General features: G+C 37.7%; 2 protein-coding genes across 5 annotated transcripts in view; one reads left to right on the forward strand and one right to left on the reverse strand.

The window, feature by feature from the left end:
* The window catches only part of LOC139936938 (telomerase protein component 1-like), a 56910-nt gene that overhangs the window by 29259 nt on the left and 16580 nt on the right, over nt 1–11071 (reverse strand). The window contains exons 1-7 of one of the 3 annotated variants that reach the window (XM_071931777.1): nt 6319–6336; nt 5394–5680; nt 4111–4825; nt 1878–2012; nt 1109–1270; nt 821–917; nt 145–427 (exon numbers count right to left, since the gene is read on the reverse strand). In XM_071931777.1, coding sequence (XP_071787878.1) covers nt 145–427; nt 821–917; nt 1109–1270; nt 1878–2012; nt 4111–4812 — 1379 coding nt within the window. In that variant the 5' untranslated portion in view covers nt 4813–4825; nt 5394–5680; nt 6319–6336. Of the gene's footprint in view, nt 1–144; nt 428–820; nt 918–1108; nt 1271–1877; nt 2013–4110; nt 4826–5371; nt 5681–6318; nt 6337–11071 lie in introns of those variants that run through there. The other 2 variants (XM_071931779.1, XM_071931778.1) reach the window with 2 other exon arrangements.
* On the forward strand, nt 6092–10684 carry LOC139936942 (uncharacterized). 2 transcript variants are annotated; one of them, XM_071931788.1, is made up of 3 exons: nt 6092–6150; nt 7576–7855; nt 8218–10684. In XM_071931788.1, the coding sequence occupies exons 2-3, from the start codon at nt 7620–7622 to the stop codon at nt 8570–8572; spliced, it is 591 nt and encodes a 196-aa protein (XP_071787889.1). In that variant the 5' UTR covers nt 6092–6150; nt 7576–7619; the 3' UTR covers nt 8573–10684. The 2 variants fall into 2 exon arrangements, with proteins under 2 accessions (XP_071787889.1, XP_071787890.1); XM_071931789.1 differs by having other exon boundaries at nt 6107–6150; nt 7604–7855.

An 11071-nucleotide genomic window follows, 5' to 3' on the forward strand; every position in this document is an offset into this window, starting at 1 on the left:
TGCGCTTTTGATTACTTTTGTGTGAAGGGTGTTGGAATGTAAATCAGAAATTATTTACAAATCATTATAATTATCTAAGAAAGTTTCCTTAAGGTAAACCTAAATCTGACTTATTGAAGAAGTAAATGAAGAAGGGAATCTAACTTTTTGCCAATGAGGCCCATGACACTCTCTACTGGTTCCATGATGTGTAGTTTTCTAATGAGCTGCTTAAGAGTGTAATGATCACATAGATCGACATCATCATCGCTATCAGCATGGATGTCATCTTCAGCTTCTTCCTTCTTAGCTCCACCCGTCTCATCCTCACTCCCTCCTTCCTCACCATCCCCGTCTCCGTCTGCCTCCTCATCATTCTCCTGTTGTGGTTTCTTCTTTTTGATGTATTTCTTCTTAGATGCCTTCTTTTTTGTCTTGTTGTATTTGCCTGTGAGATGAGATTTAGGGAAGTAGGATTTTAAAACTTTGCATTTTGCAAGTATAACTAGAGAGGTTTGCAAGAACACTATGTTAAAATCTCTTTTTAGTATAGGTTCTGAAAGAAACGGTGGTTAACTATCGACTCAACATTTCAATCAGTATGCTCTGATCGTCTTCAGGAGAATGCTGAGTAACATTTTGAAGTGCACTGTTTTTGTTTTATAACCACAACTGATCAGCAGGATCAGCAAAATCTGGGGGTCAAATATTCAGCCCCCTTTCCTTCCTGATAAACGGCATCCCCATGTTTTCTTAGTAACAAACATAGATCATATTTGAATTTGGTTTGACACAGATGTACCAAACTTGGACCAAGCTTTCTTGGATTCTATTCTCTTACCCAACTGATAAGTATCAAAGTCAGGAAACTTCGCAACCATCACTTTACGAAGAGCAGAAGGTAGCGATTTATAGCTCAGGTTTTTGTCGTGGAATGTCTGCGGAGAAAAGAAAGTACAAAATCTTTTAATACCAATATGAAAAACTGTTCTAATTGTGTTGCACCTTCAGAGTTTTTAGAGAAGCATCGGCTAAAAACACCCTCTCGCTCAGCTGACTGACTGATGCAAGGAAATTTGCCACTGAAAGCACCCCATGAGGTAAAAAAATATGGTCAAATCAAACTTACAAGATACAAGTCAGCTACAGATGCCCAATCAGATGGGAGAACGATGGACTTCTGGAAGTATTTCTTCATGTAAGGTCGACATTCACGATGATTGGCAGCCAGGGCCAGCAGAAAGTTGGCAGCAGTTCGGATGTTTAATTCACGTCGAGTATACAAAGCAACCTACGAAGGGGAAATATGGAAGAAATAAGGGTTAATTTAGGATGAAGAAATGAACAAATATGATTTGGTTTCTCTCTCTCTTTAGCAACTTTAGGGTGGTCGGGTTGGCTTCTTCTTATCATGTCCACACACACTAGATATTGTGTTTCAGCCAGAACTGGACACAGCTCCTAGCAAAATCGTACTCTGCAAGGTCCTCAATTTTGCATTCTTGCTCCAGTAGGGGCCATCTCAGGAGGTGCTCCATAGTTTGTGGCTCTGTCTCACATATACAGGTTGGCGTAGAAGTGTCTTTTCTCATCTTCCACCTCTAGGACCCCTGTGCAAATCCTGCAGGGGGCATTATGTGGATTGGGTTTTCATTCCCTACCATCTCACTGCATGTTTTCCTCCTACGTACATCTAAAACTAACACTTCCGTCTTTGTCATCTCCAGAGTTCTTGGCTAATAGGTGATTAAGTTCACTTTTCTAAAAGTCCCTGGCTTCACAACCAGAATTAATAACTAATGTTATGCCTCATAGTTTTCAGTTCTTCTACAGTAAAGATAAGTATTTCTTCTAATGAATATTATCTCTTGAAGTTTTAGTAAACCCTTTGAACCAACCTTAAGGATGAATTCAGGATCTGATAGGATGACTGGGTTGGCTTCTTTAATCAGAGCTGTTCTTGTTGCATCCTTTCTTGATTCAAGATGAGGACTGTGAATTAATGCCGAGCTGATCATGTTTATAAAGGATCTCTAATCGATGAGAAGGAAAGGAAGAAACAACTTATTTACTTCATTGAATCATTAGAATAAAAGTGGAAAATGTTCAAATAATGTTTTTTTTTCATTTCAATCTAAAAAAGAGTTGGGCCTACACGCAGAACAAAATGCTTTAGGCCTAGGCCTATATATTTGAATGAAATAACATTCAAATACATTTTCTTTTTTAAGTTTGAAAATGTGAAATGAAAAAAAGGAATGGCGAAATTGTAAAAGATCTAGCCTTGTTTTAATATTAGATTTGGAAGGGGTGGTTTATGAACTTTTTATGACAATAATAATAATAATAATATCGAAGTCTTATATAGCGCACGTATCCACCAAACAAGGTGCTCAAGGCGCTGAGTATATATACAAACTTTCAGAAAGATAGGTTATTGCAGTGATGAATTCTGAGACCCAATTATTTAGCACCTTATAAGGGTTTACAAGGCGCTACGGCGCATTAAGCAGCCACAACCAGGAACACCGGGGCGAACCCCTTCTCTTTTCGATAAGTGCACTGGGTTCTTTTACATGCGTTACACAACACATGGGACCAACGGCTTTACGTCCCTTCCGAAGGACGAAGCAATGGTTAAGTGTCTTGCTCAAGGACACAGTGTCACGGCTGGGGATGACATCAGGGACACAGTTCACTAACTTGAAAAAAATGTTGCTTAGCAAATGTTGTATTATACACTTTCAGGAGACACTTTTTGGGAGCCAGAGTTACAATATATCCCTTGGCATTTTGGCTGGTAGTTTGTCTTTCGCCTGCTTAGCAAATTTGAAGCTCTTTTCAAAGATTCCGCTTTGGCTGTGGCTTAGGTTGTGTCTGGCTATGGCTTAGGTTGTGTCTGGCTATGGCTTAGGTTGCGTGTGGCTATGGCTTAGGTTGTGTCTGGCTATGGCTTAGGTTGTGTCTGGCTATGGCTTAGGCTGTGTCTGGCTATGGCTTAGGTTGTGTCTGACTGTTTATATATGTACCAAACATTTCAAAGTAACTGAAGGAGCATAATATAAGCCTTTTAGCTGAACAGGCCCAATTTCATAAAGTCTGTGCGCATTAAAATTTGCTAAGCACAGACAAATTTTGCTTAACAAAAAACTGGTTACCAGCCGAAATTCCATAGAGTTTACATAAATGCAACTGGTGCCCCACTCATTTTATGCTTAGCAAAGAAAGTTGCCAAGTAGTATTTTTCGCTTAAAGCCATTGGACCCTTTCGGTACAGGAAAAAAAAAAAAAGTTCACAGATTTACAAATAATTTACAGGGTTTACAGAAGGTAATGGTGAAAGACTTCTCTTGAAATATTAGTCCATGAAATGCTTTACTTTTTGAGAAAACGGTAAAACAATATAAATTCTCGTTAACGAGAATTACGGATTTGTTATAAACACATGTCATGACACGGCGAAACGCGCGAAAACAGGAGTGGGTTTTCCCGTTATTTTCTCCCGACTCCGATGTCCGATTGAGCCTAAATTTCCACAGGATTGTTATTTTATATATAAGTTGTGATACACGAAGTGTGGGACTTGGACAATAGTGTTTACCGAAAGTGTATAATGGCTTTAAACGAAATAGGACCATGTTGGTTTGGTTTGAACAAGATAAGGTGATTATTACACCATACATTGTAATCAAGTGTGTTGTAATGCATGCATCCATGGTGAATCATCAAGCGCAAGGCCAGGCTAGTCTGTCACCCTGGACATCATAGCCTGGCATTACATGAATTATAGCCTGGCTACATATGAATTATAGCCTGGCTATCATACTAATGAATCAATGGCTGATGTAAGAGGTTGACACACAGCTCAAACTAGTGTACAATAAATGAATCATGGAGCAGAGCTTCTTGACAAATTATTGTAGTTACTTCGATCGGGAGTAAAAATTAAAATTGTGAATGTTAAGATTTGTATTGGCAAAATTTATTAAATAAAAATGAACAAAAGTTTGGCTGATCAACATAATATAAAAAGAAAAGTAACATTAGAGTTTTCAGCATGATCAATCCTGCTTATCAAATTTAAACAAGTGAAATAAAACAAAAGTGAACAAGTTTTCTCTGAAGATTTACCTTCTTTGAGTTGATATCTTCTGATGAAATCATCAACGACAACAATTCAGGATTTACAGTTTCAAATGAAGTCTCGTCATCCTGTCCCCAAAACTGATCATCTCTCTCTTTGACATCAAAATGAAAATCATAATCAGGAATTTCAAAGTTCCCCACTGTCTCATCAATAAGAACCTGTCTGTTCTCTGCAACAGCCTTCTTAGGGAGGTGAGAGGGTTGCTGAAACCCAGCTGGCTTGACTTGTCTTTGCTGGGAAGGCTTTATCAAGGTGTTAGTAACTGTAGGTTTCTTTAAGGAGCTAGAGCCAAGACTGGTCGACTGGTTGATGAGAGTAGACTTTGTGGAGAGGGTCGTTTTGTAAGAGCCTCCTTGAAGACTGCTGGTTTTAGACGTGCTGAGCAAAGAGGATGTGAGAGGTGTCAACTTGGATCCAAGAAGGAGTCGATTACTCTGAAGGCTGAGAGATTCTTGCTTCAGATTTAGCGAAACTGGCTTGAAGCTTGAGTAAGACCCTGTCGCATTCTTATCCTTGGAAGGGGCATTCCTTGATCCAATCTGAGTAGATTTACTGCTCACTGACTGTAGGAGAGGATTAACTAATGAAGAAGAGAGCCGAGGGCCTGAGGTGAGGCTACCAATGCAGCTCTGTCTTGATGACGTCAGAAGAGGGTTGTCTAAACGTGACTTGAGTTCAGTCTTCATGATGTCTTAGTTCCTGAATGATCAATAATATACAATTAATAACATAAAAACGCATATCCTGCCATCACTTTTTCATTTGTTATGACATAAATAAGTATCTAATTTACTCAAATATATTGGTAAAAATGAGTGATAAGTGGTGGCAGGATACGGTTATCTTTCCCTTAACTCTAGTCTTGTCATTTTTTTTTTACAGCACAAGTCGCCGCTACTTGGCTATGTTACGTACGTGCAGACCCTCAGCCTCATGCTGTAAGCTTCTAGTTAAAATGTTATTTTTTTCAAAGATTTACTTAAATTTATAAGTAACTTATTGCTGTGCTGGATCTGTTCAGTGAAACTTGCGGCACCAGTCATCAAATGGGTTGAAATTGTAATGTAAGAAAAATTAAGCCATTTGATCCATAATATAAAAGTATATCAATAACTTCTCATCAAAGTTCAATCTCATCATCTTTGATGTTGATTAAAAACAGATTAATAAAAAACCTTCTTACCAAAGATCTTTACTCTTACATCATCTTTACATCATCTTGTATATCATTAACATCTCTCTTACCCTCAACTCAATTAGGACTCACTTGACTGTGAAGAAGAAGAAGTACACAACTTCCCACAACCTACTAGCTACGCTACGCCCCTCTCTCTCTTTGATTTTGAGGCTGGTACGTTTTGGTAGTGGTGGTGTCCGTTTTTATTAGGCTGACCATTGATGTCATAGATGTTTTTCAACGTAGTTCAGAACATTCTAGTTTATCACCCCGATCTCAGCACCATACTTGGACGATACAAACTGCTAACTTCTAATTTCTTCTTACTATTTATTGCAAACTATTGCACCATCACTTCCTTGGTTGCCCACATACCCCTGGAACCAAAACACACAATTCCTACACTAGGAAATTCTATCGCACAAACAGCTATTTTAATGCGCAATAAATCACGGCGACAGAGCTTCCTAGTCAGGCTTGTTAAGATACGACGACTGTTGCAAAACTATTTATATTTTGTTATTTGTGTTCGTATTATGATTCAGTACAAAATAAAGATAAAAAAGACCAATGTGACCAGCCGCAATGTGACTTATTTTTCTTAATAGTTTATTTCAATGTGTTTTTGAATTTATTAATTGAACAAAAAAACTCTTTTGCAAATAAAACCCCTACTATTTTCATGCAACAGCCGTCAATAAAATTTAAAGTCTAAACTCCAAACGTAAAGTGGTAGTTTTAGGTTCACCTCGGTATAGGTACCAAACTACTCTTGTCTTTACACAAAACTTGGTCTAAAAGAAAACTACACGCACAAAACAACAAAGCTGAAAGCAAATTTGCAAAGGTAAGCTATTTTCAACTTTTAATGAGAGAAAATTCAGGCATATTTCTATTGTGCAATCTTGTGAAAGAATTCTCCTTAATGTTGTTATACAATACAACACAAGTAATATAGGAGGTCCTGTTTTCAAGAAGGTGTCCCTAAAAATAAAAATCGTGGCAAATCTTTTACCTCTCGTCTCTGTAGTGCGCGAGTGGGGCTATGCGCGATGTAAACGGGTCAGTCCCTCCGATCCTACGTTCCTATAGAGTAGATACCAAAAAGTTGGTTTTATTTGCTAAGCAAAGAGTCTCCTCTCCCTCGACCAAAACTTAGAAACACGTAAGGCTCCACTGGTTATTTACACTTGTATTGTAAATGCAAAAAGTTTGGTATTTTAGGCATTTCTATCGTAGTAGGAGGTCCTGTTTTGGTGTCCCTAAAATCGTGGCAAATCTTTTACCTCTCTGTGCACGATGTAAACAGTCCCGAGAAACATTGGATAACTTTCCGTATGGCGCCACCACCTTTTCACTCATTTTTACAAAAAGGGATATATCAATCAGGTAAATTAGATACTATATTATTTTATTTCGAATGAAAAAGTGGTGGCGCCATACGGAAACTTTTCCGAAACATTTTTTGGGGTTTTATTTGCCAAGCAAAGAGTCTCCTCTTTGACCAAAACTTAGAAACACATAAGGCTCCACTGGTTATTTGCACTTGTAAATGCAAAAAGTTTGGTGTTTTAGGAATTTCTACAACTACAAGGTACAAAAATATGTCACAATAAGGTTTATCGCGATTCAGAAACGCAATGCATTGTGGGAAGGAATATGGGGCGGTTTCTATGCAGTTTCTACGACTCGCGCATGCAACACCTATACCTTTGTGGGTTCAACAGCGCCCTCACTTGATATTTTGCTGTTCGCGATAAAACTTATGTTGAGGCCATATTAAAAAAATATATATATATATGAAATTGGGCCCTGGGACATAATATATTTACAAAAGAGGATCGACAATAGGTGAACTTCCTGGCCGGTTAGTGTAGGTTCTCAAAACCAATGGGAGCTGTTATGTTGCCAAAAAGTACAAACAAAAGAGCTAACAGTAGGATTTGAGGTTTCAGATTGAAGGTGTTGGCGCACATGCTTTGGTGTGTGAATGTGAACCATACATTTTTGTTGTCACCTTTTTTATTCGGAAAACAACAACAAATAGTGGTTTGTTTTAGTGACTCTGTCTTGTTTTTGACGAAATTGGTGACATATTTATTCAAATTGGGCATTACCTTAATTAAAATGGAAATAACATTTCATTGTCCTTCTTTCAGGTCATAACGCTGGAGTCTTATGTTTTAGATATCAGATCAAAGTAATGCATCCCACCATGGATTCTGCAGGGGTTAATTAAAATGGAAATAACATTTCATTGTCCTTCTTTCAGGTCATAACGCTGGAGTCTTATGTTTTAGATATCAGATCAAAGTAATGCATCCCACCATGGATTCTGCAGGGGACAAAACACCTACAGATGTTAGCACAGAAAAAGTATCTGCTGAAAACCCAACAAGTTCAGATATAGTCCAAAACTATCAGGAGATGTTTTCATCTAGGTACAGTGACGAAGATACATTCTACGAACCCTATAAAAACAAAGGAATGGACCCCCCACCCATCATGGAAAACTACTTCATCAGACAACAAAAGAGAAGCTGGAATGACAGGTTTGTTGTTAACTAAGAGAGGTTTGCTGTAGCAGTGTGTGAACATCTCTTTGTAATTAGTGTTACTGAAAAGAACCAGTGGTTAACAACTGCTCAAAAGAGATATTAGTGGTGTTACAGCTATTCACATAATCTTAACCATGTATCCTTGAATCAAGCAAAGGTTGCATTATTAATTTCTTTGGATGAAGTAACTTTCCCAATGTTGTGTATTCAGAACACTGATGACCAAAGTCTAAATGCAATTTTGTGCAGTTTTTATAAGAATTGAGTTTTGTATTAAATTTGTGAACAACTCAAAGCATTAAGGATATTAAAGATTAATTAAGTGTATTTATAATTATTCTCTTTTGTTGCCATAGTTACCGGGATCAAAGAAATAACCAAGACAGAGGTTACGGTCCTTCAAAGAGGCCACATTACGATCATGGAGGTCAACATGGAGGTCATCATGGAGGTCACCATCGTGAGAGGGACAGTGGATGGGGTCAACAGGGTCGTTATCAACAATGGGGTCATTCTTCTCATAATCAAGACTGGAGACAGCGAGATAGACAAGGTCAAGGGTCACAACCCCAAAGAGGTCAACGAGACAGATACTCTGATGGTCGCCATGATAGATGGTCTAATGAGAGACCGAATGAAAGACAGCAAGACACTCAGCATCGGTCACAAGGCCGTAACTCCAGTCACAAAACACATGATGAATGGACTTGATTTCAGATTAATAGTCCAGCTGCTTAAGCACAAAAAGTTACTAAGCATAAAGTAATTATGCTTACTAGGATAAGATTACCAGCCAAAATACCATTTTGCATGTTCCATTTATGACTGGTATACTATCATTTCTGCTTAGCAGAACATTGTTAACAATATTTTCTGCTTAAAGACACTGGCCACCTTTGGTTATTGTCAAAGATCAGTCTGCTTAGCAGAACATTATAAAGCAATATTTCCTGCTTAAAGACACAGGACACCTTTGGTAATTTTCGAAGATCTGTTTTCTCACTTGGTGTATCTCAACATTATATATGCACAAACTAACAAACCTGTAAAAATTTGTGAACTCAATTGGTCGTGGGAGTTGTGAGATAACAATGGAAGAATAACACCCTTGTCACACTAAGTTGTGTGCTTTCATATGTTCGATTTCGAGACCTCAAATTCTAAACTTGAGGTCTCAAAATCAAGTTCAAATATTCAAGTGGAAAATGACTTCTTACTTGAAAACTACGTTACTTCAGAGGGAGCCGTTCCTCACAAAGTTGTATACTATCAACAGCTCCCCATTACTTTGTTACCAAGCAAGTGTTTGCGCTAACAATTATTTTGAGTAATTACCAATAGTGTCCAGTGCCTTTAAGTAGCTCTATGAAATTGGATCCAGGAATAAACCATTTGGTTTCAGGGGAGGCTGTGTCCAGCTCAATGGCTATGGCTGTGGCTGTTGCTAAAGCGATGCTGCTGTAGCCACACCCAAAGCTGTTAATTTGGACACGGCCTAAAGTTAGATTTGAATGATGCCTTACTTTGTCTCATGTGATGCTCAATTTGAATTTCTCAGACTATTGCTATGTCGCATTGTTAGCTGTAAGCTTTCGTAACCTGTGGAACACCCCACAAATTCACACTTAGTAGTTAATAACTATTTGTATTCAAATATTTTCATTTTTGTATCATCTATTTTAGTATCAGCTCAAACAAACGGGGAAAAAACTTCAGTTGTCTGGCAAATTTCGTAATGCCTGTTCAGCTGTTTAAATGCTTCACACCCGAGCCCTTGTTTGCAAATCCCTGGGGCCTTTGTTTACAAATCCCCGAAGCATTTTGTCATTGCATTTGTTTGGGGTGCTTTAAAGTCTAATGATGGATAATGATGTAGCAATGTTTAGTCTGACGAATTCAACTGTAGCATATACCAGTGAACAGACAAGTCATTGCACCAGGCGTTATTAAAATATAACTTGCAAATGGCTAATAACATGAAGTATTATCACACTGAATCGGTGTCATACAGGTAGTCTGAAAGCAACACAAAGAACGTTTTTTTTTTTTTTTCTTTTTTGGAGAGGGTGGGGTTACAAAGGATTTTTTGTTGAATACTGTAGTGAAAGTATACTTTTTCCATGTGAGTGTTCTTAATTTTAAATACCAAAAAAATCAACCACAAGGGAAACTGATTTGGTAAAATTATTAATTTTTGGGGGTTGAACAAAGAGAAATTTACTAGAGGGAATTGAACCGTCGACCTCTGGACAACTGTATTGGTGTGATGGTTTCAGTCTTCCGCCGTGTTCAGTTTTTCGGGACTCAATACAGCATAACAATTGACTACTTTCGCTTGCTGTGTGCAGGCGTCGCATGACGTACTGTTACCGTATTTGGTCATTCCGAAAACTGAACACAACGGAAAGTTGAAACCGCCACACCCGCACACTATTGGCTAAGCTATCTAGCCCTTTGTTGGTGACCTCCCTACTTTTGACAATATCTTTGTTCTGGTGTGCCAGTCAGAAGCCATAATGACTGTTAACTGCATTGTAGCACGGGATCACACCCAAGTGGTAAGGGGATCACCATATAAACTTTAATTGGGAAACTGAACGGGTAAATTGAGAATGATTAAGGGTTGAACTAAGACAAGTTTGTGGTCTCCCTAGTTGTTCAATATCTTTATTCTGTTTGTGTTTTATTATTTGCCAGTTTTGGTATAACAAAATAATGAAACGAAATGGATGTGAAAAGATTTTAAAATTATGTTGATATTGATTTCATGAAACATATTTGGATAATAAAAGTCTGTAAGAAAGCAAAAAATCTTGTTGAGATTTTCATTTTTAATAAGTTCAGAAATAACTGTAACTAGTAAACTTTCTGGTACAACCATGTGCAAATCTCCTTTGAGAGGAATAATGGCTTTGAAAAGTGTAGTGCTGTTTCAACATTTCCAAACAGTATATTCTGCTCATTGATTGACTCATGGTTGTCTCTGCAAGTTAGCTAGTTATAGGTTCTTCTTATTTTCTACAACATGCAACGCTTCAAACACAACTTAGTTGATTGTTATTAGAAATAGTATAATAAACTGCCATTTTATAAATTTGCAGTTTGGCCATACAAAGTATAAGAAAAATAGCCATTTATTTGCATATATTTATAACAAAAAATATCAACCTAGTTGTGACGATTGTAACCATTACACCTATAGACAACCCA

This window comes from Asterias amurensis, chromosome 5 (genome assembly GCF_032118995.1).
Source record: "Asterias amurensis chromosome 5, ASM3211899v1".
NCBI lineage: Eukaryota > Metazoa > Echinodermata > Asteroidea > Forcipulatida > Asteriidae > Asterias > Asterias amurensis.

Bases quoted from the DNA above. Each gene is read 5' to 3' on its own strand.
- LOC139936942 (XM_071931788.1), top strand. From the start codon at position 7,620: ATGCATCCCACCATGGATTCTGCAGGGGACAAAACACCTACAGATGTT. The intron at 7,856-8,217 runs GTTTGTTGTTAA...TTGTTGCCATAG, and splicing joins AAGAGAAGCTGGAATGACAG to TTACCGGGATCAAAGAAATA.